Source organism: Cynocephalus volans, chromosome 9, assembly GCF_027409185.1.
Source record: "Cynocephalus volans isolate mCynVol1 chromosome 9, mCynVol1.pri, whole genome shotgun sequence".
Classification (NCBI taxonomy): domain Eukaryota; kingdom Metazoa; phylum Chordata; class Mammalia; order Dermoptera; family Cynocephalidae; genus Cynocephalus; species Cynocephalus volans.
The window spans coordinates 75,294,250-75,318,479 of record NC_084468.1 but is presented as its reverse complement, the minus strand read 5'-3'; the positions used below and the strand labels follow the sequence as shown (position 1 = coordinate 75,318,479).

The 24,230-nt window shown below is 42.0% G+C and overlaps 1 protein-coding gene and 1 pseudogene across 1 annotated transcript in view; one reads left to right on the top strand and one right to left on the bottom strand.

Moving 5' to 3' along the window:
• HSD17B11 (hydroxysteroid 17-beta dehydrogenase 11) overlaps positions 1-13,883 on the top strand; it is a 38,406-nt gene extending 24,523 nt beyond the window's left edge. The window contains exons 6-7 of the mRNA XM_063108481.1: positions 5,558-5,674; positions 13,604-13,883. Coding sequence (XP_062964551.1) covers positions 5,558-5,674; positions 13,604-13,694 — 208 coding nt within the window. The 3' untranslated portion in view covers positions 13,695-13,883. The remainder of the gene's footprint in view (positions 1-5,557; positions 5,675-13,603) is intronic.
• LOC134386240 (small ribosomal subunit protein eS1-like) lies at positions 1,380-2,177 on the bottom strand (annotated as a pseudogene).
• Positions 13,884-24,230: the final 10,347 nt, after the last annotated feature.

Here is a 24,230-nt window from a genome sequence, read left to right as displayed (position 1 = left end):
AAATCTTTGCTCACTTTTTCAACTCTTTTGTTATGATTGCATTTTTGAAATGAAATTGCTGGATCAAGGGTAGGAACATGTTTGCTTTGATAGATTTATTAGATTGCCCTCCAGAAGGATTGTCCTAATTTATCCTCCCACCAGCATGGCATAAAGAGCCTACTCCCCTCACCTTTGCCAGCTTCGAATATTAGCACACTTTTAATCTTTGCCATTATGATAGGGAAAAACAGTACCTTTGTTTTATATTAATATGATATCTTTGATTATTAAAAAGGCTGACAATCATCTTTTCATACTTAATAAGTCCTGCTATCTTCACTACTCCACTCTGCTTACATGAATCAGACTATATTACACAAATGCTTATACAAATGAAGTTGAAAAGATTCCCTTCTACTCGTAGTTTGTTGAGTGTTTTTACATTGGAAAAGTGTTGGATTTTGTCATTTTCTGTGCCTACTGAGATGATCGTGTAGGTTTTTTCCTTCATTCTGTTGAAATGGTATATTACATTGGTTGTTTTTTGTATGTTGAACCACCTTGCATTCCTGGGATAAATCTCACTTGGTCATGGTGTATAGTCCTTTTAATATAATGCTTGATTTGATTTGATAATATTTTGTTGAGGATTTTTGCATCTATATTTACTGAGATATTGGTCTGTAGTTTTCTTTTCTTGTGATCTCTTAGTCTGACTTTAGCATCAGAGAATTCTAGCCTCACAGAATGAGTTAAGAAGAGTTTCTTCCTCTTCTATTTTTTGTGAGAATTTCAGAAGGATTGGTGCTAATTCTTCTTTAAACCCTGGGTAGAATTTATCATGAAGCCATCTAGTCCTGGGCTTTTCTTTCCTGGAAGTTGTTTGATTACTGATTCAATCTCTCATTAAAGATCTACTCAAATTTTCTATTTCATCTTGAATCAGTTTTGGTAGTTTGTGTATTCCTAGGAATTTATGCATTTCATCTAGCGTATCTGATTTGCTGGCATATAACTGTTTATAAAGTATTCTCTTATAATTTTTTTCTATTTCTGTAAGGCTGGTAGTAATGTCTCCACTTTCATTTCTAGTTTTAGTCATTTAAGTCTTCTGTCTTTTTTTCCTTGGTCATCCTAGCTAAAAGTTTGCTAATTTTTTATCTTTTCAAAGAACCAACTTTGAGTTCCATTAATTCTCTCAGTTGTTCTTCTGTTCCCTATTTCATTTATCTATGCTTTAATCTTTATTATTTCCTTCATTCTGTTTGTTTTGGGTTTAGTTTGTTTTTGATTTTGTAGTTTCTTAAGGTGGAATTTTATGTTATTGATTCGAGACCTTTAAAATTTTTTTTCCCCCACAAACAGGACTTTTTATTTGTTACAATTGAAAGTGAATTTTAAACAGATTCTCGGACTGGTGGTTCATATCCATCAATTCATTCAACTTTAGCGCCTGTCTCATCCTCAGTAGCTTTCCCAGACCTACTGCCTTCACCATGAAGCTCCATGAGTTTTTCCAGTTCAAACTTGGGCTTCTTCAGCATTTTTACTTTTCTGACAAAGACATCTCAAAAGGATAAACAGATTGTCAAGCCTTTTCTATATTTTTTCCAATGCTGTCTGGAATTAATTTATTGACCACTTCTTTCAAGTCATTTGTCTGCATCTCTGGGGTCATGATTTCCATCATCTTCTTCAATATTTGGTAGGCCTGTTGGTGCTGAGTGTAAGAGGTCTTCTGTTTCTGATTATTGCACTTTTTAGTAAAACCAGCACAGAACAGAGGAAGCAAATAACCATCGGGAGTCTTGACATCAACATGAGCTTCAATCGTGGTCTGCCATTTTTTGACACATTTTGTCATGAGTAAGATCCATGCCATGGAAGTTAGTCAGGCAGTTTTTGCCCTGAACATCCTCAGTAATTAGCTTGAATTTTCTAAATTCGACTTCATCATTCTGCAGATCAGCAAGGCTCACTTCAAACACACAACCCTTGAGACCATCAGATGCAATTTTGGTTTCTTGAGTCTTGGTGACTAGTGTTTTTCCAGGATTTCTTATGTTGAATATAGCAGGTGCTTTCACATCATACCAATCTTTCTTAGAAAATGGATAAACCACTATCTTCTTATTTTACTTTATTTCCCTTATTTTACTTCCTTTTGTAAGGCTCTTGTTCTTACCAACCACCATGGTTCTGCTCAGAGAGCCAAAAGGACAGAAGTGTTGTTCTTTTTTAACATAGGCATTTATAACCATATATTTTCCTCTGAGCACTGCTTTGGCTGCACCCTATAAGTCTTGATATGATGTGTTCTCATTTCCATTCATCTCAAAGTACTTTATAATATCCTGTGACTTCTTCTTTGTCCCATTGGTTATTTAGGAGTGCACTGTTTAATTTCCACCTGTTTGTGAATTTTACAGGTTTTCTTCTGTTATTGATTTTTAATTTCATTCCACTGTGGTCAGGAAACATACTTTGTATAATTTTGATCTTTTTAAACTTATTGAGATTTGTTTTGTGGTCTAACATATGGTCTGTCCTGGAAAGAATTTTCTATATGTTCTTGAGAGGAATGTCTATTCTGCTGTTGTTGAGTGTAGTGATCTTAGGTTTAGTGTTGTTCAGGTCTTCTAGTTCTTGTTGATCTTCTGTGTAGTTGTTCAATACGTTGTTGAAAGTGGGGGATTTTATTTTTTAGTTTTTATGTTTTGGGAGCTGGCCAATATAGGGATCCAAACCTTTGACCTTGGTGTTAAGTTTCCAACTACTATTGTTGAAAGTGTCTGTCTCCCTTCAATTCTGTGAGTTTTTGCTTCATATAGTTGGGGGCTCTGTTTTTAGGTGCATAAGCAATTTTTAATTAAATGGTTTTTTCTTGAAGTAAGTTATCTTTTTCTTTCCAGTTAATCATATAAACAATACAGCATCATCTGAACTTATTACATTGAGTGTAATTGGGTGTTCTGATTATTTTTTGATAGCCAAGCATTATTCTTATTGAACATCCTTTTAAAATATCTACTCTCTTGTGACCCACTCATTATTACAAAAAAGAGTTAAAAAAAATAAAACATCTACCTTCCCAACTGTAATATACATAATACAATTTACTTTTCTCTAAAAGTGTAGGAGTTTGTGTGCGTGTGTGTGTGTGTGAGTGTGTGTGTGTGTGTGTCACAGAGAGATATTAGTTTTTATTGGATGGTACCATAAAAAGATGTTAAATAAGAAGGTGATAAAAGGAACATTTGGACAGTACAACTGTATGAAGTGCTTAAATGTACATTTCCACTGAACCATCACATTCCTAGTGGACTGCTGGTACTAGCTTGTATTCATTCTCTGATGTCATATTGGTGGCTTAAAATCAGCCATGGTGGGAGTATTCACACCACAGAAATCAGCAAATGCTACAAAACTGGGATTTTTGTCCCCTAGAAAGCCAGTTGTTAAACATTTACCACCATACCACTGCATTATCCCCATTTTTCAGATTAAGAAACAACAAAAACAAAAACCTGAGCTTTGAAGAGTTGAAATATTTTCCCCAAAATTACTCAGCTACTTCAGTGGTAAAGTGGATAATCAAACGTAGTCCTACTGACTGAAAAGTCTCCTTCCCCCTCAGTATTCTTCCATCCCCACATGCACCTCTCCTCCCTACCCCAACAGATGGGCCCCAAGCATTTTTGAATAGTTTCTACAAAATCCATTACAAACATTTGTTTAGTAGGATTTGCAACTCTCATTAACATTAGACTGACAGAGGAAAAATATATTTTCCCATACTGACATTTTAATCATTAAGATTTTATTCCGCCCAGAAATAGAATTTTTTCTGAAAGTCTTTTCTTTGGGCCTTTTTAGAATCATGATATTGGACAGTCATTACATTTCAATGACAAGTTCTCTGACAGGGCTAAGAACTTTAGGTAAAGAGATCAGGTACTCCAAGAAAAGTTCTGTCAGTGCAGCACTACTTGATAGGTGGGTTAGCAAGGCCACAGTGCGGACGAGGGAGCTTCCTGTACTACAGGTGTTTATGAGCTTTCAGGGAGCTTGGGAATACTGAAATCTGCAGCAATATGCTACAAAGTGAATTTCCCTCTGAATGCTTTTCAAGGCATGGCTTCCTTCAGTTTCTGGATTCGTCCTCAATGGCACGCATCCCTGCCTACCCTACAGTCTAAGGGACTGCTTAGTCTTCTTCAGACTTCCATTACCTTTGATTTTTGCCTCCATTGGGCGAAAAGTCATCGATTTCATTATTATATTTCTTCTCCTGTCACATCTCCAACCTTTTCATATGTAATAGTCTTGCTTCAGGGTCCTGGGGTGAACACGGTATTCTAATAAATGCCTGACCTATGCTGAGAATGAAAGGTTATATCACATATTTTTAAGTTTTTAAGCTCTACTTTCCTTCATGTATCCAACTATCATGCTCACTTTTAAGTACAATACTATACTTCTCAGTTGTCCCAATTTTGCTTTGCAACATGTTTTTTTCTTTCTGAATGAACTATTCTGTATTTATTTCTAAAGAACTTCATTCAGCATTTTTTGTCTTACTTCTTTTAACTAGTCACACACGTTTAAAATCTGCCTCCCCAAAATGTTAGCCACCCAAACCGTTTGGTAACATTGGCAAATTTTATGAGTATATTTAATTATGTATCTCTTTTTTTTTTTTTTTAAAGATGACCGGTAAGGGGATCTTAACCCTTGATTTGGTGTTGTCAGCACCACGCTCAGCCAGTGAGCTAACCAGCCATCCCTATATAGGATCCGAACCCGCGGCCTTGGTGTTATCAGCACTGCACTCTCCTGAGTGAGCCACGGGCTGGCCCATGTATCTTTTTTTCTAAGTCATTAATAAAATGTTTTAAACTCAGGACCAACTCTTGTGCATCTCCTCCCTTAGTGCGCTTATTCTAACACCCAGATTTTTTTAAAGCCACTTTTCAGAGACCACCTGCTAGTCTGTAGTGTACATACCTGGGTGATTACAAAGTGAAGATGTAACATGGAACAAAGTAACAAAGCTGAAAAGTATATCAAGACATAATAAATATGAGGGTTCCTTATGGAGATCAAGGACCTAGAGCCGTACTTATCATTTTGATTCCTCTGACACTTTAGAAATTGTTTACCAAAGAGACTTAGTATATAATAAAATGCATATAGTGGTGTCTGATTTCTTTCCCAAGACTGCTGAAGGTTTAAAACTGAACGTGTCATTCCTAATGTAGCTAAATTATTTTTGAGTCCTAGTTAGTTTTATCATTCTCATTTGTAGAATAGGGATTATAATCTTGCCTTCATAAGGTTGTTGTACAGCTTAATAGGAATGTTTAGCAGTGCTCAGTACATAATAAGCACTAAATACATGGTCACTATTATTATTGTTAATGGTAAAGCACTTCTGAGCTCCTGTGAGGGGCTAGATGTTGCAAGTCAGCTATGTTATGGTTCTGATGGTAACTTAACTTGTTTGTTTAACACCCAAGTAACAATGAAACCTCAGGGAGACGTTTTTGTTTCTGAAGACTATCTCTGATTTCAGTTTGGGACCCACTCTGGAACCTGAGCAAGTCGTCAGCAGGCTGATGACTGGGATCCTGACTGAGCAGAAAATGATTTTTGTTCCATCTTCTGTAGCTGTTTTAACAGTATTGGAAAGGTAAGCGGCACTAGAAGTGAATTTGATCTAGTACATGTTTTTACTCATATTTAAGATCAGACAGTTGATAAAGTGCAATTAAATGGAATGTTTGCTGATTGAACACGTTAATTCTAGTTCCTAGACCTTTAACATAGACACTCAAAGTTTGTGCTCTGGAGTTGAATGAAGCTGTTTGTGTGATGTGCTTGCAACTTGAACACTGAATGAATTATTTAATTTCTTGGAAACTTGAAAGACTCCCGCAGTGGGTAGTCAGTCAGTTCAGGGAGACCCTCCCAAGGAACAGCGAGACCACGGCTTCGGATGCAAAAACAAGAGGTTTATTGAACACACAGGTACCCGGGCGACTCAGTCTTTCGAAAGACTGGCGCGCCGAGTAGAGCTCCTGGGTCCTTTTTATAGCAAAAAGCGCGGGTACAGAAGCGAGAAGCAAGGTAATTGGTTAGTTTAAATCAAGCCAGGGGTGAACTTCGGTCAAGTGGGAGTCCTTGAAACAGCTGAGGGGCACTCTTGAAACTTTAACTGACTTGTCTATTTCTGGGAACTATCCGCCCTTTGCCTCGGGCCGGGGCCCAGGTGCATAACCACAGATATCCTGTTTGACTCTGTTCCCCTTGTTTCTTAACTTGACTTTTTGGCTGTATTTTCCCTATACCCTTGTAAAAAGCACTTCCTTCATTCCCCCATTTCTCTTGTGGATCGCTCTAATCTTAGAGCGGAATTAAAAGTTATCTTCGCCATTTAAGGTTTGGTATTTTTGCCTAAGGACCAGAATCTTAACTGCACTTACCCTATCATTGATGAATTGGACTAGTCTATTGATGACGTAGGGCCCAAGGGTGAACAACAGAAGGAGGAGTAATAGGGGCCCGGCGATGGTTGACAGTAGGGTGGTCAACCAAGGGGAGTTATTTGATCTGGTTATAAGCATTTTCATAGTTTGAGTCAGGAGGCCTGACTCTTTTAGAGGCCGGTGCATCAATTTCTGGAATATCCCAAGCCTCGAGACCCGCCGCCAGGGCACATATATCAGGGGTAAGGGAGGGCCACCAAGTCCAAAGGGGGTGGACTTCTGTCTTGAACCAGACAACCTTTCCAGTTTGGGACAGTACCTGCCAGGTGAGGGTGTTGGGCTGGTTAGGGTTATTACTTGGTAGGCTTGCTCCGCCGCCGCCGAATGCGCAACTTAAGAGGATTATCAGTCCTCTCCAGCTCCCAGGATTCATCTGGTACGGAGGGTGGCGCAGGCTTGAGGTGAGAAGCATGTACCCAGGCTGCAATGCCATCAACTTTTACTGCGGTCGGGGTGGTCAGCAATACCAGATACGGGCCTTTCCACCGAGGCTCAAGGTTGCTGGGTCGATGGCGTCTGACCAGCACTTGGTCTCCGACCTGGAACGGATGAGGGATGGCCACGGCACCTGGCTCGTATACCTCCTTGATCTGGTCCCAGATCTGGGTTTTTACAACTTCTAAAGCCTTTAAGTGAGTAAATAAGACAGGAAGAAAGTTATCATCGGGACCCAGTGTTCCTCCCAACTCAAGTATGGGGGGGGGTCCCCCGTGGAGGATTTCATAAGGGGTCAGACCAAGCTGGCCAGGGGTATTCCTGGCTCTGAACAGCGCTAAGGGAAGGAGGGCCACCCAGTCTTTTCCACCGGTCTCTAAGGCCAATTTAGTTAAGGTCTCTTTGATGGTTCTATTCATTCTCTCTACTTGACCTGAGCTCTGGGGCCTATACGCACAATGTAATTTCCAATTTATTCCCAGTTGTGTGGCCAGTCCCTGGCTTACCTGAGCAACAAAGGCTGGGCCATTATCTGACCCGATCACCTTAGGGATCCCGAAACGGGGCAGGATTTCTTCTAGTATCTTTTTACATACAGTCAGGGCCGTTTCAGTTTTGGTAGGGAAAGCTTCTACCCATCCAGAGAAAGTATCTACAAATACTAGCAGATACCTGTTCCCATACCGGCCAGGCTTTACCTCTGTAAAGTCTACTTCCCAGTATACGCCGGGTCGATCTCCCCGTTGTCTTTTTCCGGTCTCTCGGTAGGTGGTAGTCGCATTAGTCATGGCACAAGCCGGACACCGATTGGCGACTTCTTGAACGGTGGACCGGAGATTCGGGATGGAGAGGCTGGTGCGGCTCGTTAGTTGAAGGAGCTTTTCTGGTCCTAAGTGTGTTAGCTGATGTAACCGCTAAATGAATTCTTTTCCCTGGTCAGGAGTGAGCTCTCTTGGCTTGGTCCTAGCTTGAGCAGGCTCGATTGGCTCTTGAAGCTTTATAGTTTCTGCTAGCACCCTGACCGACAGGGCGGCTTGTTTTGCAGCCTCGTCGGCCCTCCGGTTCCCGGCCGCCACAGGGTTATTTCCTCTCTGGTGGCCCGGGCAGTGGATAATGGCGACCTGCTGTCCGTGTAGATGTTGATGTTTTTTCCTTCGGCTAGGCGTAATGCCTGCGTCAAGGCGATTAGCTCGGCCTTCTGGGCTGATGTCCCTTCTGGCAGGCTGCTTGCCCATACCGTCCGTTTGCCATCTACGATGGCGGCCCCTGCTCTCCGCTTACCTTCCACAATGAAGCTGCTACCGTCTGTATACCAGGCAGGCACTCCGGGCAATGGCTGGTCCTTCAGGTCCCGTCGAGTCCCAGCTTCTTCAGCAAGGATTTCTGAGCATTGGTGTACTGGGGTGGATTCTGACTCGACTGGTAGTAGGGTAGCTGGGTTCAGGACAGCAGGGGGCGCGAAAGATATCCTTTCGTTTAGCAGCAAACTCTGGTAATGAGTCATTCTGGCATTGGTCATCCACCGATTGGGGGGCTGCCGCACAATACTTTCGAGGCTGTGGGAAGCAATCACAGTCACATTTTGCCCCAAGGTTAACTTATCAGCGTCTTTGAGGAGGAGTGCCACTGCAGCAACCGCTTTTAGGCAGGTTGGCCACCCACTGGCCACTGGATCCAGTTTTTTTGATAGATAAGCTACTGGCCGTCGCCATGGTCCTAGGGTCTGAGTAAGCACTCCTCGGGCTACACCGGCTCTTTCATCTACGTATAGAGTAAATGGTTTGGTGAGGTCTGGGAGAGCCAAGGCGGGGGCAGACAGCAAGGCTTTTTTTATGTGGTCAAAAGCCTTTTGATGCTCCTCAGTCCAGGTAAAAGGAATGTTTTCCCTTGTCAGGGGGTACAAGGGTGCAGCCAGGGAAGCAAACCCAGGAATCCAGAGCCTGCAGAATCCGGCAGTACCCAGAAATTCGCGGACCTGCCTGGGGGTTGTGGGAGTAGGGATCTTCATAACTGTAGCTTTCCGGGCCGGGGTCAGCCATCTTTTTCCCTCCTTGAGCAGGTACCCCAAATAGGTGACCTCTTTCTGGCATAACTGGGCCTTTTTAGCTGATACCCGGTACCCCAACTTACTCAGTTCCTGCAAGAGCTTTTGTGTCCCTCTTTTGCAGCCTTCATATGTGGGAGCTGCCACTAGGAGGTCGTCCACATATTGGAGTAATATGACCTGGGGGTTGAGAGCCCTAAAAGGAGTTAAATCCCGGTGGAGGGCCTCGTCGAAGAGAGTGGGTGAGTTCTTGAACCCCTGTGGCAGCCGTGTCCAGGTCAGCTGACCAGCGTTACCTTTTTCTGGGTCTCTCCACTCGAACGCGAACAGTGGCTGGCTGTTGGGGTGTAGTTTGAGGCAAAAAAAGGCATCCTTGAGATCCAAGACTGAGTACCAAGTGTGACTAGGCGGAAGGGAACTCAGGAGGCTGTATGGGTTTGGGACTGAGGGATGAATGTCTTGCACCCTTTTGTTAATTTCTCTCAAGTCTTGGACTGGCCGATAGTCATTGGTCCCTGGCTTTTTTACTGGTAGCAGAGGGGTGTTCCAGGGCGACTGGCAGGGCACTAAGACCCCTAGGTCTAAGAACCTTTGGATGTGGGGTCTGATGCCTTCCCGGGCTTCTTTAGTCATTGGATACTGTCGGACGGCCACCGGTGAGGCACCCGATTTCAGCTCTACTACTACTGGTGGGACGTTATTGGCCAGTCCCATACCTGTCTTTTCTGCCCATACGGTGGGAAAAAGTTGGAGCCAGGATGGGTCGATGGAGGGAGAGGCCGGCTTTTCATACAGCCGGTATTCTTCTTCTAGGTTTAGGACCAAGCACATGGTAGAGTGATCTCCCCATGTTACTTGTGGGCCCTCTGTAGAAAACTGGATTTGGGCCTTTAGTTTGGTCAGAATGTCCCGGCCCAACAGAGGAGCAGGGCACTCAGGTATGACCAAAAAGGAATGGGTCACTTGTTTATGTCCAACCTTTAAAAGTCTTTGTGTGGTCCAGGGGTAGACTTTGCTGCCGGTTGCTCCTACTACGACTGTCCGCCTGGACCCTACCTTCCCCATGGGTTGGGTCAACACCGAATGTTCAGCCCCGGTATCGACCAGAAACTCGATGGGGGTCCCCTCCACTGTCAATGTTACCCTAGGTTCGGGGAGGGGGTCCGAACCTTGACTCCCCTAGTCGTCTAGGGATAGAACCTTGGCTTCTCTGATGTTCTTTTTCCGGGGACATTCTCTTGCCCAGTGACCCTTCTCTTTACAGTACGCGCATTGGTCTTTGTCTAGAGGGGGTCTTCCATCCCTAGGTGTTTTCTTTGCCCGGTTGCTCAGGTTCCCTGTCTGCCTATCTCTAGACCCTCTTTCACCTACCACTGCGGCCAAAATCCTAGTCAAGTTTTTTTTTCTTGGCGCCTATCGCGCCGTCTCTCTCTCTCTTCTGTCTCTCTTTTTTCTCTTTCTTGTTTTTCCTCTTCTGTCTCTCTCTTGTGGTACACCTTTTCTGCCTCTCTCACTAAATCTTGTAAGGAATAATCTTGGAGCCCCTCTAGCCTCTGCAACTTTTTCTTGATATCTGGGGCTGCCTGTCCGATGAAGGCCATTGCAACTGCCGCCTGCTGTCCCTCAGAAGAGGGGTCAAACGGAGTGTATCTCCTATATGCCTCCATCAGGCGTTCCAAGAAAACCGAGGGGGGTTCTACCGGTCCCTGCAAGACCTCTCTTACCTTAGCCAAATTGGTGGGGCGCCGGGCTGCCCCTTTGAGACCTGCCACTAGAGTCCGGCGGTAGACCAGAAGACGCTCCCTACCTTCGGCCGTGTTGTAATCCCATTGAGGTCGATTGAGGGGGAAGGCCTCATTAATGAGGTTCTCGAGTTGTGTAGGGGCCCCGTTGTCCCCGAGAACGTTCTTGCGGGCCTCCAGAAGAATCCTTTCTCGCTCTTCAGTGGTGAAGAGGATCTGGAGTAGCTGTTGGCAATCGTCCCAAGTGGGCTGGTGAGAGAACATAAGGGACTCAAGAAGTCCCGTGAGTCCTGCTGGTTTTTCAGAAAAAGACGGGTGGTTAGACTTCCAATTGTAAAGATCTGCTGAGGAAAAAGGCCAATACTGTAGAGGGACCAAGCCATTAGGCTCAGCTGGGGGCCCTATGGCTCGGAGGGGCAAAGCTACGGTGGAGTCAGGACCGGAGCCGTCTCTCGGACTGCGAGGTTGGCGGCTCCTAGTCCCCGCAGCCGGTCCCTCAGGGCTAGGATCACCGGGCGCTCGGCCTGGTGCCGATCTGTTTCCCTGAGGGGCCAGAGGGGGCAGCGGAGCCGCCGGGTAAGGTGGGGTTTCAGAGAGAGAAAATAGGTCATCTGGTGTCGGGAGGACGGGGGGTTGGGGAGGGGCGGAAGGCTTCCTTGTAGGTGGCCTTTGAGTATTTTCTGATCCCGAAACAACAGCGACTTTGCTGGAGGGTGGCACCCAGGGAGGGGGATTCTGGGCGAGGTCTTGCCATACCACGACACAGGCAACCTGGTCCGGGTGTCCTCCGGTCTCCTGAAAAACAATCTTTTTAACTGCAAAAATGACAGTAAGATCAAAGGTTCCCTCTGGCGGCCAACCTACGCCGAATGTGGGCCACTCAGACGAACAGAAAGTCTGCCATTTTCCTTTTTTGATCTCCATGGACAGATTGTGAGCCCTGGCTTTGACATCTTTCCAATGATCTAGAGTAAGGGAGAGGGGCGTAAGGGCACTTTGCCCCATCTCGAAAATTTCCAATAGGGGAACGACGACGCAAAGACCTATCACAACTAAGACAAAAAGAAACCAGAAACGGCGACGAGACCGAGTGCCGTAGAAATAGAAGAAAGAGTCCGATGGCAGAGCGCGCCTCCCGAGACGCGGTGAGACCAAAACACAATAATCCTCTGCCAAGGGGTCCACCAGGCGTCCCTGGTCCTCCCCTGATCCTGGGACGTCTCCCAGGATTGCCGGGTGGCGAGCCCCCGAACACGTCTGTTCGCTACCCGCACTTCGCTCCCAGAGCGACTAACCCGGAACAAACTGAAACCAAAATGCGCGCGCTCAGAAAAGACAGTCGAAATCACTGAGTCAGACACAGAGACGAGACACAGAAACGAGACACAGAACGACTGCTGGCCAGCTTACCTCCCGTTGGTGGGTCGGTGGTCCCTGGGTGGGGGTCTCCGATCCCGGACGAGCCCCCAAATGAAAGACTCCCGCAGTGGGTAGTCAGTCAGTTCAGGGAGACCCTCCCAAGGAACAGCGAGACCACGGCTTCGGATGCAAAAACAAGAGGTTTATTGAACACACAGGTACCCGGGCGACTCAGTCTTTCGAAAGACTGGCGCGCCGAGTAGAGCTCCTGGGTCCTTTTTATAGCAAAAAGCGCGGGTACAGAAGCGAGAAGCAAGGTAATTGGTTAGTTTAAATCAAGCCAGGGGTGAACTTCGGTCAAGTGGGAGTCCTTGAAACAGCTGAGGGGCACTCTTGAAACTTTAACTGACTTGTCTATTTCTGGGAACTATCCGCCCTTTGCCTCGGGCCGGGGCCCAGGTGCATAACCACAGATATCCTGTTTGACTCTGTTCCCCTTGTTTCTTAACTTGACTTTTTGGCTGTATTTTCCCTATACCCTTGTAAAAAGCACTTCCTTCAAACTCAGTTTCTTCATCTATAACATGGAGACAAAAATAGGACTTTATAGGACTGAGAGGAATAAATAAAATAATACACTGAAAGTATTCAGTACGCTGTAAGTACTCAATAAATTTTAGATTCCATGACTACTGTTATTACCATTGCCCTAATTCCCTCTGATTATGAGTGTTTGGTGTTCAATTTCCGAACCCTCTTTTAATGCCATCAGGCAGATCTTGTGCATTGTTACACTGACTTACATATTCTGCTTAGTTTTTCTGAGACCCATTGGAATGTGACAAATTCCTAAATATTCTTAAGTATAGGGTCTGAAGAAAAAAAGATGAGACCTACTAGTGTCCATCACTGTTCAAGGCGTTTTATATCAACACATTGATTCCACCTAAGAACACTGTGGGATACGTGTTAATTTTTCCATTTACACATGAGGAATTTAAACTCAAAGGTTACATAACTTGTTCGGCATTATGCCCAAAACCAAATGTGTTATCTGTGTTTTTATTTAGCAATTCTACTTCTCCAGTCTCTTAGTGGAATATTTTAATAGTGTTCTGGATTATAAAGTATTAAATTTGCTGTTATTGTCACTTCCTTTTCAATGTCATGTTTCTTTTTTAAAGCCTTTAATTTCTCAACTATTTAGTTCTGCACATCTTTTGAAAAATAGCTTCTTTATTTCAAAAACTAAATATTTCATGTTACTCCTACCCTTAGTAGGCTAAACTTTTTTTCCCCCCTTTCTTTTCCTTTTGAAAAGAAAATGGATTTAGTGGTAAAGAATATATAGTAGCAACTCAGAGTTAAAGTTCTTAATCCTATTTAAGATGAAATGACGTGATACATGATAAATATAAGTATTTTAAAAGAAGGTATTTTACAAGTGCACTTAATATTAATTTCCTAATTATGTTCACGTATCTTTCTTTTAGGATCCTTCCTGAGCGTTTCCTGGTGGTTTTAAAACGAAAGATTAACATTAGGTTTGATGCAGTTATTGGATATAAAACTAAAGAGCAATAAGTGCCTAGTTTTCTTGTAAATCGATTTACCAGGTTTAAGTTGGTTTCATCTCATGTTAGTCAGAATTTTAATGTTTGAACTTTTGCTTTTCCTAATTCTTTTTTCTTCACTGTCACCTTTTGAGGTTCTTTTGGTCCTTGTTTATCACCACTTGTTCTTTTGCTGCAAGCTGATTACACATAATACAAGCAGAGAAATATTGAAAATAAGGAAAAAGAACAAAAAAAACCTTATTACAACAATTTCCAAGGTTTTGCAGCTCATCTGAACACTTTGCTAAATTTGTACAATAAATGTTTAAGATACGTTTTTATTGTTTTAATTGCACTTAAATTTTATGTAATTTACATGCTTCCTTTCCTTTTCTGTTCTATGGAAGAACTGAAATGTTAAGCTCTCTAAATATAATAAAGTACTGTATCTAGTGGCACTTCACAATGAATTTCATGAGCTCCCAAACATTTTATCCTGCACATTGCCACTCTGTTTCCGATTCCGAGAGATACCTCACATTCCTATGCTAAACATTTCAGCACAAGGAAACTAGAGATGGACAAGTGTTGCACATACAAAAGTATCATTGGGACTTAAGGAAGAGAATCAGGCAAGTGTACGCATAAATGGCAGCAATAATAAATGGATCAAACTGAAACATTTGGTGTTATCTTTTTGTCTTAAACAGAACATAGCATTCAAATTAAAGAAAAATGGATTATGTAATGAAAGGTCTTTTTTTTACATGCTTAGAAAGTTCTTGGATGAGAGCCTGAGTAAGATGGAACTATAAAATCAGACCTATAAATTGGAAAAATAAACAGGTTTATTTGGTTTCTATTAAAGAAAAATATTTCCAAGACTATGTCAGACACATACACATGAAGCGAAGAACTTTGATCCCTATATCAAAATTCATACTCAGAAAACACAAGGCAGAATCGCCGATCCTTCTGAAATGTAGCAAATGAGTGACATTTAGGTTCAGAAACTTCATGGAGAAAGATTTTGATACAGATTCTAAACAAAAACTAATATTCATCCAACATATATTAGCTACTGTCCTAAAGACTTGACTTATATTAGCTCATTCAATAAATTAAGTAATCTCATCAGTGCCACTGCAGATTATAAGGATCTCATGGTAATCTGTTTAAGCAAGGTTATGCTATAGATTCTATAACATACAAGAAAACTACTCAGAAGGCATCATTCCTACAAGAAATTTCTCCCTCTCTCCCATCAAGTACCTTCTTCTAAGACAGAGAATCAAAATACAATTGCTGTTGGACTACATTCTGCATTTTGTTGATGTAAATATATATCTAAGTCAAAAATTCTTGCTTCCCAAAACATCATTGTATTTGAATAATATAACTTAGATTCTTCTCTGTACATCAGCCATAGTGTAGTAGCACTCTAGGGTTGAATCTCCACAGAATTTATAAACCTACTTAAATACCTATACTGATACTAGAGGATGACACTAGAAGGTAGAAAGCCTATTACAGTCAACTTCTACCTCATTTTGAAATAGATTTAATTGTTTATTCTTTTGATTAAGTTATGCCTGTTCCAGCTTGTCAACCACCTGCCACTGAAGTATGCTAGGAGAAAGCCTTTAGCAAAATTTCAGCAAGATAATGCTAGCCAATCAGGGGAGCAAGACAGCCAATTAGAAGACCCTACAGCTCCTCTCTATCACAAAATAACAAATAGACAACTACACTTGGACAAAAATAACTAAAGGAGAGCACTGAGCACATCAAAGGAGTAACAGAAGCACTAGTGAGCACAGAAATTCAGGATAGCCACATAGAGAACAAAAGAAAATACCTGGCCCCCACCACCCCATCCCCCAGCAAGAACAAAGCACTTTGCTAAACTTGCAGGGAACCAGGAGGAATTTCTCCCTGTGAAAAAAAGGTAAGCAAGAGGACCCCAGAAGTCCCCATCAACACCTACCTTGGATACCTACTGTCCTCACCAATGGGGACCCTGGCAGTCCTCACAGGCACTGAGCCCAGCTGAGGGAGCTGCCTGGAGTCCACACACTTGTGCTTTCCCAGAGCAGCCAATGTTGTGCCCTACCCTCTGTGGCTTGCACAGCTACTGCATCATCTTGAAACTGGAACTGCTGCTGGAGAGACTAAGCAGCCATTGAACTTACTTCCGCACACCACTGAGCTGAGAGCAGCTGTTAAACCCTAACCCGAGGGACTAGGTGGTGGTGGAACAGCTCCACCCATCCCTCCCAGTTGCAGCAACCCCCCTCCCCGTCAGGCTGGAACTGAAGCTGCAAAGCTGCACACTATCTCTGGGGAAATCTTTAATCCTTGCTGTAGGGAAATGGTAGGTGGGGGGAGTTCCCAGAAGTCTCCTCTTTCGCTGTGGATGCCTGTAATTCAAGCTATAGGGAAGCCGTGTTGTCCTTGCAGGCTGTGAGCCCAGTGTTGGGAGCTGCTGGGAGCCCATGCAATACGGCATTGGTTCAGGGAGGGAGTTGAGGCTGAGCACCTCCCACCCTCCGGATCCCAGACTGTCAGAGCATTTCACCATTTTAAGATCAGAGCCAACATGTGAGTGCGTTCTGCCCTGGGGCTCAAAAACTACAATATCTCCACAGCCCTAAGTCCCCCTCATCACACTGTGACTCCATCACAGGAACCCATGTGGCACCCTGCACCCCTAGAAACAGGCGGTTCAGCACAGTGCAGAGGCCACTCCCAGGACAGAAAGCCACCCAATCAGGGCCTTCTGCCACTGCCAGTGGCCCTGCTTCCTTCAGTGGAGCGCTCATGCACCTCTCCCGGAGGCACAGAGTCCCATCTACAGCTCCATCAAACCTGCCCAGAGCCACTCACCCCAGCTGAGTTGCTGCAGTGTGACCCAGCATTTCCCTTGGGTGTGTAGGGCCCTGCCCATGACCCTAGCGACCTCACTTAAAACAGCCCACTTAAACAGTGAAGTTGTACAGTGCCCCAGTGTCTCTCTTGGGGACACAAGGTCCCACCCACAAGCCTAACAACCTTACCCACTCCAGCTGAGGAACTGCAGAGTGGCAATCACTTCTTTCTGGGGTTCAGGGCCCAGCCAGAAGCCCAAGTGATCCCACCCAGAGTTACCCCCTTCAATCGAGGAGCTGCTGGGTGCCTCATCATCTTCCTCAAAGTCCAAAGTCCTGGCCATGCCCCAGCAATTCCACCCAGGGTTGCCTGTTTAATCTGAAGAGTTTCAGAGCACCCCAGCACCCCTATCAGGGGCACAGGATCTTGGTTGGAGCCCAGCAAGCACACCTAGGATCACCCATTCCAGCTGAGGAGATGCAGAGGACCCCAGTGTTTCTCCCAAAAACTCGAGACCTTGTCCATGACCCAAGCAACCCAGCCCAGTGTTGCCCACTTCAGCAAGAAGCTGCTGAGCACCCCAGTGCCTAGGCCCAGAGGCAACCACAGACAACTCTAATGTTCAATAAAGTTGACGAACTCACACGGAGAGAAACTTTAAAAAATTGAAATCATATCAAGTATCATTTTAGACCATAAAAGAATAAAACTAGAAATCAATAAAAGAAACTTTGGAAACTGTACAAATGCATGGAAATTAAACATGCTCTTGAACAACCAATGGGTCAAAGAAGAAATTAAGCAGGAAATCAAAAAATTCCTAGAAGCAAAAGAAAATAAAAGCATAACATACCAAAACCTATCAGATACTGCAAAAGCAGTAATAAGAGGGAATTATATTGCAATACATGCTTACATCAAAAGAATAGAAAGATTTCAAATAACCTAATATTGCACCCCAAGGATCTAGAAAAGCAAGAACAATCTAACCTAAAATTCGTAGACAAAAAGAAATAATAAAGATCAGAGCAGAACTAAATGAAATAGAGTCAAAAAAGATACAAAAGACTGATGAAACAAAAAGTTGGTTTTTTGAAAAGATAAACAAAATTGACAAACCATTAGCTAGACTAAGAAATAAAGAGAAAAGACCTAAATGATGAAAATAAGAAATGAAAAAGGAGACATTACAACTGATACCACAAAAATACGAAGAATCATTGGAGACCATTATGAACAACTATATGCCAACAAATTGGAAAATCTAGAAGAAATGCATAAATTTCTGGACACATACAACCTACCAATGTTACAGCACACACTCAGCTCCTGGCTGAAGTTCCCCAAAATTGATAACAAACTCACAGGTCCAGCTGCTTGCCCCCAGACAAAAACCAAACAAACAAAAGACAAATATTGGTGAAAATGGAAGTCAACTTTTATTCAGGAATACTGGAGACCTGAGGAGAGGTGTTAGGCTAACCCATCTCTCCAGTAAACCAGAAGGAAAATGGCCAAGCTGAAGCCATCTCAAAGACTCAGGTTTACTGAGGGGTTTTTAAAGAGGGGAATAAGGGAGTGGAACAGGAAAATGAAAAGTAGGAAGGAAGGGTATGTAAGCTATGAGGGGTCCATGTCTATGAGTCAGGTACAAGGTCTCGCCAAGACCTCATCTGGTTTTTGCTCTCATCCTTGCTGTTATCTCAGGACCCTGCAAGATTTTGATTTGCTCCAGAGTGGAATCAACTCTTCAACAAAGTCTTTTGCATAGTTTTGCTCTGCAGAGCTCTGATTGACTTGGTTGGTGCCCAAGGTCAGCTTCCAGTCATTTGGCCTTAATCACTTCTCAAAACTCTACAAGTCTCAAAGAAAGAACTGTTAGCTTTGTAAAGTACTGATTAGCTTCTCAGTCTGGTTTTCCTATTTAGCAAAAGAAACTGTCTTTTTAAAAATTTGCCTACAGCCCTTGTAGTTTTAGGTCCCAACATGGCTTCAGTCCTGCTCACTCCAACACCAAGACTGGGCCAAGAAGAAATAGAAAACCTAACAAGCCAAAAATGAGTAATGAAATTGAATCCGCAGTCTCCCAACAAAGAAAAGCCCCGGACTAGATGGCGTCACTGCTGAATTCTACCAAATATTTCAAGATGAACTAATACCGATTTTCCTCAAACTATTCCAAAAAGTCAAAGCCACGGTTATTCTCCCAAACTCATTCTAGGAAGTCAGCATTACCCTGACCCTGATACCAAAATCAGACAAGGACACGCAAAAAAAAGAAAACTGCAAGCCAATATCCCTGATGAACATAGATGCAAAAATTTTCAACAAAATTCTAGCAAACTGAATTCAACAGCACATCAAAAATACCATGATCAAAAGGATTTATCCCAGGGATGCAAGAATGTTTCAACATATGCAAATCAATAGATGTGATACACCACATCAACAAAATGGAGGATAAAAACCGTATGATCATCTCAATAGACACAAAAAAAGCATTTGATAAAATTCATCATCTTTCATGATAAAAACTCTCAGCAAATGCAGTACAGAAGGAAAGTATCTCAGCACAATAAAGGCCATATATGACAAACCCACAGCTAACATCATCCTGAACAGAGAAAAGTTGAAAGCTTTTCCTTTAAGAACAGGAAAAAGGCAAGAATGCCCATTTTCACCACTCCTGTTTGACATAGTACTAGAAGTTTTAGCCAGAGCAGCTAGGCAAGAGAAAGAAATAAAGGGCATTCAAATCAGAAAACAAAGTCAAATTATCTCCTTTTGCAGAAGACATTATCTTAAATATAGAAAAACCTAAGGACTATACCAAAAAATTCTTAGAACTGGCAAACAAATTCAGTAAAATTGCAGGATACAAAATCAACATGCAAAAATCAGTAACGTTTCTATCCACCGACAGCAAACTAACTGAATAAGGAATCAAGAAAGCAATCCCATCTACAATAGCTACCAAAATAATGAAATACCTAGGAATAAATTTAACCAAGGAGATGAAAGTTCTCTACAATAAAAACCACAAAACACTGATGAAAGAAATTAAAGAGGATGCATAAAAAAATAGGAAGATATTTTATTTCATGGATTGGAAGAATCAGTATTGTCAAAATGACCATACTACCCAAAGTGTACATAATACCAAGTATAGTTGTCCTTTTTTAGAAAATAGAATCCTAAAATTCATGTGGAACCAAAAAAGACCCCAAATAGCCAAAGCAATCCTGAGCAAAAAGAACAAAGCTGGTGGCATTATACTACCTGACTTCAAAAGATATTACGAAGGTGTAGTAATCAAAGTAGCATGGTAATGGCATAAAAACACACATGGATCAATAGAACAGTATAGAGAACTCAGAAATAAATCCACTTATTTATAGCCAACTGATCTTTGACATAGGCACCAAGAACATACATTGGGGAAAGGACAGCCTCTTCCGTAAATGGTACTGAGAGAACTTGATATCCATATGTAGAAAAAAAGAAACTAGACCCCCATCTCTCACTGTATACCAAAATCAACTCAGAATGGATTAAATACTTAAGACCTGAAACTATAAAACTACTAGAAGAAAATAGAAGGGAAATATACTCCAAGACATTGATTTGGGCAAAAAATTTGTGGAAAAGACTTCTAAAGCACAGGAAATAAAAGCAAAAATAGACATATGGAATTACATCAAACTAAAAAGCTTCTGCACAGCAAAAGAAACAATCAACAGAGTGAAGAAGCACCCAGTAGAATGGGAGAAAATATTTGCAAACTATTTATCCAACAAAGGATTCATATCCAAAATTTATAAGGAACTTAAACAACTCAGTAGCAAAAAAACAAATGATCCAATTAAAAAATGGGCAAATGACCTGAATAGACATGCCTCAAAAGAAGACAAACAAATGGCCAACAGGTATATGAAAAAATACTCAACATCACTAATCGTCAGGGAAATGTGAATCAGAAACACAATGTCATATCATCTCACCCCAGTTAGAATAGCTGTTATCAAAAAAACAAAAAATAACAAATGCTGGTGAAGATGCAGAGAAAAGGAAACTCATACATTGTTGCTGGGAATGTAAATTAGTACAGCCGTTATGGAGAACAGTATGGAGTTTCCTCTAAAAACTGAAAGTAGAACTACCATATGATGCAGAAATCCCACTACTGGGTATTTATCTAAAGGAAAGGAAATTAGCATACTGAAAAGATATCTGCAGCCTCCATGTTTATTGCAACACTATTTACAGTAGCCAAGGTATGGAATCAAAATACGTGTCCATCAACAGATGAATAGATAAAGAAAATGTGGTATATATATATACAATGGAATACTACTCAGTTATGAAAAATAATTAAATCCTGTCATTTGCAGCAACATGGATGAAGAACCTGGAAGACATTATGTTAAAGTGACATAAGTCAGGCACAGAAAGAGAAATACCACGTGTTCTCACTCATATGTGGGAGCTAAGAAAACACAATGAGTTGAACTTTTAGAAGTACCGAGTAGAACTTTGGTTACTAGAGGCTGTGAAGGAAAAGAGGGAGGGGGGATAGTGAGAGGTTGGTTAATGGACACAAAATTACAGCTAGTTAGGAAAAATAAAGTCTAGTGATGTACAGTAGTGCTAGGCATCTATAATTAACAGTAATTTATTGTATGTTCTCAAATGGCTAGAAGAGAGGAGATCAGATGTTCCTATCACTAAGAAATGATAAAGTTTTGCTATGATGAATATGCTAATTACCCTGGTTTGTCATCACACATTGTATACATGTATTGAAATATAACTCTGTACCCCATAAGTATTGTACAATCAGTGTGTTTCAATTAAAAATAAATAAATAAAAATTAAAGCTAAAGTTCTTAACCATCTGTCCCTACAATTACCCACTATCTGAGTACCTGTGTTAGTCAGGGTTCTCCAGAGAACAGAACTAGCAGGAGATTTTATATACACACATACAGAGAGAGAGATGCATCTGTATTTCTGGGAATTGAGGACTTTGTTCACATGACTGTGGGATGCTAGCAAGTATGAAATCTGAAATCTGTAGGGTAGGCCAGCAGGCTGAAAATTCTCTGGAAGGAGTTGACAGATGCTGCAGTCTTGAGGCAGAATCTCTTCTTAGGGAAATCTGTTTTGCTTTCATGGCCTTCCAGCTGATTGGATGAGGCCCATCCGCATTATTGAGAATAATTTCCTTTACTTAATGACTACTGATTATAGATATTAAGCACATCTACAAAACCTTCACTAGATTAGTGTTTGATCGGATAACTGGGGACTACAGTCTAATTATGTTGACCCATAAAAGTAACCATCACACTACCCTCACCCTCTTTCAAGTCACTCCAGCCACATTAGTGTTCCAGACGTGTTCCCATTTCAAGACCTTTGTTCATTACTGTTTCCTCTCTCTAGAATGCCGTTCATTCTTCCAGATGTCTACATGGCTAATTCCCTCTTTCCTTTAGATATTTTTCATTAGGTCTTTTTTTTTTTCATTAGGTCTTCTCACTCCAGACCTAAAACTAACCCTCCCCACACAGCCACAGCCTACAAGATTCCATTTCTCTATTCTCTATTTTTCTCCCTGACTCTTATCACTGTTGTATAATACATTTTATTTACCTTCTTTATTGTCTTTAGTATGTTCATAGAGTATAAGCTTCCCAAGGGAATTGATTTGTTTTTATCTACTTTGTTCACTGCTGTATTCCCAATACCTGGAACAGATCCTGAAACATACCAAGTGTTTGATATATATTTAATAGATGAATGCCTATTTATTGTACTATTCTATATTTCAAATAACTCCTTTGCCACTACTCTCATTCAGGCCACTATCATTTCTCACCTTGATTACTGAAAATCTTCCCAAATGGTCTTCCTCCGTCTATTCTTGTCCTCTCTCCAATGCATTCTCCATGCTGCAGCATTTCTAGGGTGCAAATTTGATTATTTCTGTCCCCTGCTCAGAACCTTTTACTAGCCCTCATTGATGCCAAGGCTCTGAGCAATTGAGCCTTTGCTAAGTTCTCTGACTTCTCTCTCCAAGTTCTCCAAGACAGAACTTTTTTAAAAAAATTTTATTGGTTATGCATATTCATGGGGTAAAAAGCTGATTGTCACCACTTGTGCCCAAGATGTGATGGCCAGATCAATAATATCAGCATGCCCATTACCACAAATTGCAATTTTTCCCCATGTCTCCCACCCAATTAATCTCTGACCTCCCTTCCCCTCTCCTTTCCCCTACTTTCCCCCTGGTCTTTCCTTCCTTCTTTCTCTCTTAGCTCCAGAATTTTCTCCAACCTCATCCATGTTGTTGCAAATGACAGAATTTCCTTCTTTTTTATGGCAGAGTAGTATTCCATGGTGGATATATAGCAGTTTCCTTATCCAGTCATCTGTCGATGGACATGTAGGTTGGTTCATATCTTGGCTATTGCAAATAGAGCTGCGATGAACATGGTGATGCAGATGTCCCTTTAACAGGATGATTTCCATTCCTTTGGGTATATATCTAGAAGTGGGATTGCTGGATTATACAGTACATCTATCTGTAGTTGTTTGAGAAAGCTCCATACTGTTTTCCATAGTGGTTGTACTAATTTACAGTCCCACCAACAGTGTAAGAGCATTCCATTCTTTCCACATCCTTGCCAGCATTTGTTATTCTCCATCTTTTTGATTATAGCCAGTCTAACTGGGGTGAGGTGACATCTCAATGTGGTTTGAATTTGCATTTCCCAGATGATTAGTGATGTTGAGCATTTTTTTAAGTGCCTATTGGCCATTTGTACGTCTTCCTTAAAAAAATGTTTAGGGAACATTTTTTAATTGGATTGTTTTTTTTACTGTGTAATTGCTTGAGTTCCTTGCACGTTCTGGATATTAATCCCTTGTTGGATGTATAGTTTGCAAATATTTTCTCTCACTCTGTAGGTTGTCATTTCACTGTGTTGATTGTTTCCTTTGCTTTGCAGAAGCTTTTTAGTTTGAAATAGTCTTGTTTGTTTATTTTTTCTTTTGTTGCTTGTGCTTTTGGGCACTTGTTCATAGAGTCTAAGACAGAACTTATTCCTTGAACTCACCATGATCTCTCACCTCCCAGTGCTGGCATACATGGCTTTCTATATCTGAAACATTCTTTTTCCTTCATCATCTAGCTTACCCCTGCTCATCGTTTAGATCCCACCCCCATGCTTAAGCTGGGTGATTTGCCTTCCTGTGAGCTCCTGTTGCTCTCTCATCATGCCTTGCACCAAGTAGAAAGTAAAGGGGTAAGACATTTCTATGCTCCCAAGGAAATGTGTAGGCAGAAAGCAGAGGTAATCACTGTAGATTAATTTCACAGTAAAATATGGAATACAAGATAATTTGTTTGGGTATTTTTGGTGGCTGGCCAGTATGAGAATCCGAACCCTTGGCCTTTCTGTTACAAGGCTGTGCTCTAACCAACTGAGCTAACCGGCCAGCCCAAGATCATTCAACTGAATTTTTTTTTTTTAAAGATGACCAGTAAGAGGATCCCAAACCTTGGCTTGGTGTTGTCAGCACAGCACTCTCCCAAGTGAGTGAACCAGCCATCCCTATATAAGGATCCGAACCCATGGCCTTGGTGCTATCAGCACCACACTCTCCCAAGTGAGCCACGGGCTGGCCCTTA